This window comes from Chenopodium quinoa, unplaced genomic scaffold, assembly GCF_001683475.1.
Source record: "Chenopodium quinoa cultivar QQ74 unplaced genomic scaffold, ASM168347v1, whole genome shotgun sequence".
Lineage (NCBI taxonomy): Eukaryota > Viridiplantae > Streptophyta > Magnoliopsida > Caryophyllales > Amaranthaceae > Chenopodium > Chenopodium quinoa.
The window spans coordinates 1,412,117-1,419,489 of NW_018744502.1; the positions used below are offsets into that span (position 1 = coordinate 1,412,117).

The 7,373-nt window shown below is 41.7% G+C and overlaps 1 protein-coding gene across 1 annotated transcript; it reads left to right on the forward strand.

The window, feature by feature from the left end:
* The first annotated feature begins 5,736 nt into the window (after positions 1 to 5,736).
* LOC110698159 lies at positions 5,737 to 6,419 on the forward strand. Its single transcript, XM_021875566.1, has 2 exons — positions 5,737 to 6,033; positions 6,165 to 6,419. The coding sequence occupies exons 1-2, from the start codon at positions 5,737 to 5,739 to the stop codon at positions 6,417 to 6,419; spliced, it is 552 nt and encodes a 183-aa protein (XP_021731258.1).
* Positions 6,420 to 7,373: the final 954 nt, after the last annotated feature.

Below are 7,373 nucleotides of genomic sequence, written 5' to 3' on the forward strand. Positions count from 1 at the left end.
GCTTCTTCCCGGAGGGAGAAGGCTTCTTTGCCGGCTGACCCTTGTTTAAACCAGTCGACTTCTTGATTATGTCCTTGATTTTCCTTTTGAAACTCATCATGAATTTCATGAGCTCGTCTCTGGTGACAGGGGTTGTGCCCTCCATCGCCTAGGGTTGTCCAGCAAGCTTGCCGGCTGGGTTGCTAGGACCAGCTTTGACTTGGCCCCGTTCCTTTGTTTCTTTGGAACGGGTGCGCCATGATCGAAGTGACCCGTCTGGGGCCACATAGGTGTCGACCTCATAGTCGTCACCACTATCCTGGTCCGTGTGGACCTCAGGCTCGGCCGAAGGCCGTTTGCCCTCAACAAGAAGTACAGTGTTGAAAGGAATGGTGTCCTTCCAACAAGTGTATTATTCTGATAGAGGGTTCAGAATTATTACAGAGCTAATTCTTCAGTAAGGTCAAGTGATCGGAATGCCTAGGTGGAGGTCTCTTCCGATTAGTAATATTAAGGTATAATTAATATTACAGCTTAATCTTAACTGAACCCTTCGGGTCGAACCCAATCGAACAACCGATCCGAGACGACGAATTAATCCAAAGGATTTAATGAGTCGACAGAGTTTTACGAATACAGACGTGGGATATCGTGCCTAGGGCGTCGAGACCGAGCGTTGGAAAATCACAAGCAACAAGTATGAGTGTGGCCGTAGCTAGGCTAGGCTAGCTCATCGCAAGCCTAGGTGCACCATGTGTGTGCTAGGCGCACCATGGTGTCTTAGGCGAGGCATGAGTGCCTAGGCTCTATCGCAGCCCTAGCAACATGCCAAGGCGCTATCGCAGCCCTTGCATGATGCCTAGGCACCATCGCTACCCTATCGCACCAAACACAGCACCCATGTGTGTGTGCATGTGCGCAGGCACTATCGCACCATACTATCACCACGCACAGCACCATCGCAGTGCTGGTCACTAGCGCATGTGCGTGTACGTGCATGCCTGGCACCATCGCAGGCCATTGCGTCCCTAGCACCATCGCAGGCCATAGCATGCCTCGCACCATCGCCTAGCACGCATGCTAGGCCCTTGCGTGCTTAGGCACTCTGGTTAGGATAGCATTGCGTGTGGTGCGTATGCGTGTTGGTGCGCATGCATGTGGTGTGTGTGCGTGTGGGCGAGGAGTGTGCTGGGTATGCGATGCTAGCAAGTGCGTGACCTTGGCTGGCATGGCTATGCGTAGAAGCGTGTGTGTGCGAGAGATTGCGTGGGAGTGTTGGGCCAGTGCCAGCATGCTAGCATAGCACAGCACTAGCACGCAGCACCAGCGCCAAGCATCGCCCAGCGCCAGCACGCATTGCCTGGCTGGGGATGCGAGGCTGCTGGCTGGGCTGGTGCTAGCTGGCTGGACTAGCTGGCACTGCTAGCTGGCGTGCTAGCTGGCAGCAGCCCAGCAGCCCTTGCTTGAGGCGGTTTTGTGGAGTGGGGACCATTGCTTGGGGATAAAGGCAATGGTCCCCCCAAGCCTTTGGTCCTCACCTAACTCTCTCTTTCTCCTTGACACTTGTTGCATTGTGATTGATTTAATTATTAATTTATTTTGGAAATAAATTAATCATCAAAATTATTCATTCTCCCACATTGGTTGAAAAATGAAGTTCAAGGGTGCATTTCCCTATAAATACCAAAGGCATGGGTATTGGGAAAGACACAACCTTGAGTGGAATTAAAAGGCAACTCTTGATTTCAGTAAACCTTGATTTGTAAAACTCATAGTTTTATTTGTCCGGGTCTCGACTAACCTTTGAGACTTAGGACACTCGGATCGGGTTCGAGGGTACGATCCCGTTGGATACCTCATATTTTCGGGTTTCAAGTAAGAGCTCATAGTTGAGCGAAGCACGCGTCAAAGGTATAATCTTTTATCCTTTCTTGTGTTTTAATTTTGTTTTGCTTGTTAATTGCATTTATTATGGGGGCGGGTCTTAGCGGATTTCTTTCCGAGTAGTGAGGGTCACTACGAAACCCAACAAGTGTCGGATGTCATCTCAAAAGTACTCTCCCCACAGACGGCGCCAAATGTTTCGGGGGTTTTTTGGAATCCCTCGGGAGAGTTACAATTCTAAGAATGCGCGCCTGACGTCTGTACCTGCAAAACCACGAAACTCCGGTTGGGAGAGTTCTGCCTCCAACGATCAAGTTAGTATGATTCCGGATGGGTAAAAGTGCAGAAAGTAAATGGGTTTTTCTCCCTAATTCAGAGAGATTCCGCAATTAATATTGCTCTGTTTTTGTGTATGTATTTATGTATATGTAATAAATGAGGAATTTCCTCTATTTATAGCATATGAAGATCTGCTCCCCCATTAGGGTTACAATGCCACGTGTCATCATCCGATTGGATCCCATTGGGCCTTTGAAGGGCTGCCACATGTCAGCGCGGTATTGGGCCACGTGGCATAGGGGGTATTTTTTTACCCCAAACAACTATAATTCAAAATTACTGCTTGTATGCTTGGATTAAAGTAGCATGGTTGTCGTCTAGTTACAAGAGAGTTGTGACCAACCTAAAAGTATTCATTTCTTTATTCGGGAGGACTAGGATGGCAGGGAAAAACAACATTAACAATGATCTGAATGAGGTAGTAAGGCAACTAGCTACTGTAAATCAAAAGTTAACTAAAAGGAATAACAATAACAATCCTGACCCTGCTGAGGAGTTGTTTAAGAAGATAGCCTAAAGCAAACCTCCTACCTACTAGGGGGAACCTGACCCAACTATCCTTGAGAAATGGTTGAGGGAGTTCGACAAGTTGTTTGTGGCAGTAGCATGCCCCAATAAGTCCAAAGTGAGTAGTGCAACTTACTACTTAAGGGGTGAAGAAGATTTGTGGTGACAGTAGAATGAACAAACTGTGAGAGCATTACCTAACTTTGGATGGAATGTGTTCAAGGAGCAATTGAGGGATAAGTTCTACCCAATGTTCTTGCAAAAGCAGAAAGCTAATGAGTTCCTAGAACTTAAAATGGGAAGTATTTCGGTGACTGAGTATTACACTAAGTTTATTGAGCTGTATAGGTTTGCTGAAACTACTGTGGCTACTTATAGGTAGAAAGCTAGAAGGTTTGAAAGGGGATTGCCTCTTTCTCTACAAGGCAAGTTGTCAGGACAAGTGTTTGACAATTTGGATGAGTTGTATGGTAGGGCAGCGCATTTACATGCGTTGGAGTTGAAGGAAAAAGCTGAAAAGGCTGAGTTGGATGCTAAGGAGAAAAGAAAAGAGCATATGACTAGTTCTGGACCATCTGGGAACCTAAATAACTTCAAGAAGAAAAAGTTTAATCACCACCAAGGTTATAACTTTCAGAACAATAGAAACAACCAAGGTGGGTGCAATTTTCCTAGGGAAAATAGGAACCAGCCTGGAGATCATAACCAAAGGATATACTATTGTAAGAGATGTTCCAACAGTCACCCAGGGAAGGACTGTGATGGAAAGTTAGTCATTTATAACCCGTGTAACAAACAAGGACACAGGGCATAAGAGTGTTATTCTAAGAATAAAGGGGGTCAAGGAAACAATCAATTTAAGGGTAGTGGACAGAACTGGAATCAACAGAAAGGATGTCAGGGTAACAATGGAAATCAAGTGAACAAAGGAGCACAGTTTTACAATAGAAATATAAATACCAATGGTGGTAACACACAAGTCAAGGGTGGAACACTAAGAAAGCTTAATGTGATGAGTTCGCGTGAGGCTAACGCAACGAGAGATGTCATTACTGGTACATTTTCTATGAACTTAGTTCCTGTTAAAGTTTTGTTTGATTCTGGTGCAACATATTCTTTCATTTCTAAAGCTATGCTTCCAAAACTATCGCATTGTCTGAAAACTGTAGATAACATAGATTTTCCTATAGAACTTCCAACTGGGGGTGTAGTTCATTGTACTAGGGTCTATAAGGATGTACCTATAGATATTAAAGGGAAGGAGTTTGTGTCTAACCTGATTGAATTTCAACTAGGAGTCCTTGATATAACTCTGGGAATGGAATGGTTATGTCGCTATAATGCTGAGATACGATGTCAATCACAGAAAATCCACTTAAAAACGGTTCAGGGAGAGAACGTAACCCATTGGAGGCATGGAAAACCCAGGCATACTAAGATCATTTCTGTGATGAAGTTGGCAAAGTATATGAAGAAGGGAAACCCAATCTATTTCTGTAGTGTGAGAAACTTGGAGTATAAGGAACCATCTAAACTAAAGAATATTGAAGTAGTAAAGGAGTTTTTAGATGTGTTTCCAGAAGAGATTCCAGTTATGCCGCCAAAAAGAACCATAGACTTTATCATAGACTTAGTACCTAGAACAACACCTATCTCTAAGGCACCATACTGGATGGCACCTGCTGAGATAAGTGAATTAAAGAATCAGTTACAAGATTTGTTGGAGAAGGGATACATAAGACCAAGTGCATCACCATGGGTAGCTCTTGTATTGTTTGTGAAAAAAAAAGATGGTAGAATAAGGCTATGCATCAATTACAGGGAGTTGAACAAGGTAACCATAAAGAACAAATACCCTTTACCTAGGATCGATGACTTGTTTGACCAGTTGAAAGGTGCAAAAGTGTTTTCTAAGATTGATTTGAGGTCCAGATATCATAAACTACGAATTGTGGAAAAGGACATTCCGAAAACCACATTTAGAACGAGATATGGGCACTATGAGTTTACAGTAATGCCTTTTTGGTAGACAAATGCACCTGGAATTTTTATGGACTTGATGAATAAAGTGTTTCAACCTTTCCTAGGCCAATTCGTGGTAGTGTTTATTGATGATCTTTTGGTTTATTCAAAGAATAAAGAGGACCATGCAAGCATTTACGATCAGTATTAGCTACTTTAAAGACTAACCAGTTTTATGCCAAATTCTCGAAGTGTGAGTTTTGGTTGGAGAATGTAGCATTTTTGGGACATTTTATATCTAAGGTAGGATTGGAAGTAGATCCTGCAAATATTAAAGTTGTGAAGGGGTGGCCTACACCTAAGAATGTGTCAGATATTCGAAGCTTCTTAAGCCTAGCAGGATATTATATGCGGTTTGTGAAGGACTTTTCGAAGATAGCTAGACCTATGACTTCGTTATAGAAGAAGGAATCTAAGTTCATTTGGAGTGATAAGTGTGAAGAAGCGTTTCAAACCTCGAAAAAGAGTTTGACAACAACACCATTGTTGACTCTACCAAACAGGAGTGGTTCTTAAAATGTGTATAGTGATGCATCTAAGAATGGATTTGGATGTGTTTTGATGCAACATGGGAAGGTGATTGCATATGCATCAAGATAGTTGAAGAAACATGAAGTTAACTACCCTACTCATGATCTAGAATTTGCAGCAATAGTGTTTACATTGAAAATATGGAGACAATATTTATATGAAGTGAAATGTAGGATATTCACATACCATAAAAGTTTGAAGTACCTTTTCACGCAATCAACATTGAACATGAGACAACGGAGGTGGTTAGAATTCTTCAATGACTATGACGTAGATATCCAATACCACGAGGGAAAAGCTAATGTAGTCATGGACACTTTGAGTCGTAAAGCAGCTCATGGGATTACCGCTTTGGTAGTGGCAGACGAACTTTTTAAAGAAATGAGTAAGTTAAACCTCGAGGTAGTACCACATGGAACGATGGAAGGAATGCTTAATAATTTGAGTATCTAACCAACGATATTTGATGAGATTATGGATAACCAAGTAGGGGATATGAAATTAGATCGCATAAGGGAGAAGGTCAAGCAAGGGAAGGCGACTGAGTTCAAAATCCATGATGATGGAAGTATTCGATTCAAGGGGAGGTGGTGTGTACCAAAAAAGTGTGAGGAGTTGAAGAAGAAGTTGATGGAAGAAGGGAACAATACACCCTATTCAAAACATCCAGGAGGAGATAAGCTTTACAAAGATTTGAAAAAGGTGTATTGGTGGCCTAAAATGAAGAAGGAAGTGGCAGAGTTTGTAGCCAAATGTCTAGCCTGTCAGAAAGTTTAGATAGAATTGGGATTGCAACCACTTGAGATCCCGGCTTGGAAGTGGGATTGCGTCTCGATGGAATTTATCACTAGCTTACCTAAGTCTAAGAATGGGAATGATACCATCTGGGTTGTGGTGGATAGACTTACCAAATCGGAAGTGTTTATACTAATGAAAGAGACTTGAAAAATGAACAACTTGCAAAGGCTTACATCAAAAAAGTTGTGAGGCTACATGGAGTTCCTAAGGATATCGTTTCTGATGGGGATTCTAGGTTTCTTTTGAACAACTGGAAAAGTGTTCAGGAGACCTTTGGTACGACATTGAAGATGAGTACAACATTTAACCCACGGAAGGACAATCTAAGAGAACTATCCAAACCTGGGAAGATATGTTAAGATCATGTGTGTTAAATTACCAAGGTGGATGAGAAGATAGCTTAGACTTGGTAAAATTCTCTTACAACAATAGTTACCATGCAAGCATTGGCATGGCACCATTTGAGGCCTTGTATGGAAGAAAGTGTAGAATTCCTCTATGTTGGAGTGACATTAGTGAGAGAATAGTTCTAGGTCCTCAATTAAGAAGAAACCACGAAACAAGTGAGAGAAACCTAAGCTAAGATTCAAGCTACTCAAGATAGACAAAAGAGTTACGCAGATTTAAATCATAGAGAAGAGGAATTCCAAGTGGGTGATAAGGTTTTGCTTAAGGTTTCAACAATGAAAGGAGCGATGAGATTTGGGAAGAAAAGGAATTTGAGCCCAAAGTACATTGGACCATACGATATGTGGAAAAGAATAGGTAAAGTTGCTTATAGATTGGCATTGCAAACTGTAGACACCTGATTGTGTTTCCCCAAAAGCCAAACCCAGTGATGAGTACCTTTCACGTCTTAGATTCTTGACCATTTCTAACCCTTCCTTAAATGTTTTAAACCAAGATCATTCATTTTGTATCCTCTTTATAAAACGTCCAAAACAATCTATTTTGTTCCATAATACTTGTCCAATTATTGTTTAGTTAGATGGAGTTTAAAAATAGCTTTCCAACAATATATTATAAGCCCAAAATCCGACTTATAACGAAGAAGTTATGGCCAAAATATTAAACCAAGCCCAAATCGGACCTAGGTCCTTCCTACCTACGACCCAATGATAATGTGAGGGTCCAAATACCTTAATCCTAATCCTAAAATAATTAGGATTCATTATGAACTTCTAGAAGTATCTAGAAGGTTCTAATCTATCCTTTCCAAAAGATAAAGATCAAAGAGTTTGAAATTGAATAAAACTCCTCTTTTTGAAAATCCTTGTTCCATTCGAATTTAAAGACGTTGATTTTCGTGACTC

Coding starts and splice junctions, on each gene's coding strand:
- LOC110698159 (XM_021875566.1), top strand. CDS start 5,737: ATGGATAACCAAGTAGGGGATATGAAATTAGATCGCATAAGGGAGAAG. Junction 6,034..6,164: donor AATGTCTAGCCTGTCAGAAA/GTTTAGATAGAA, acceptor TGTGGTGGATAG/ACTTACCAAATCGGAAGTGT.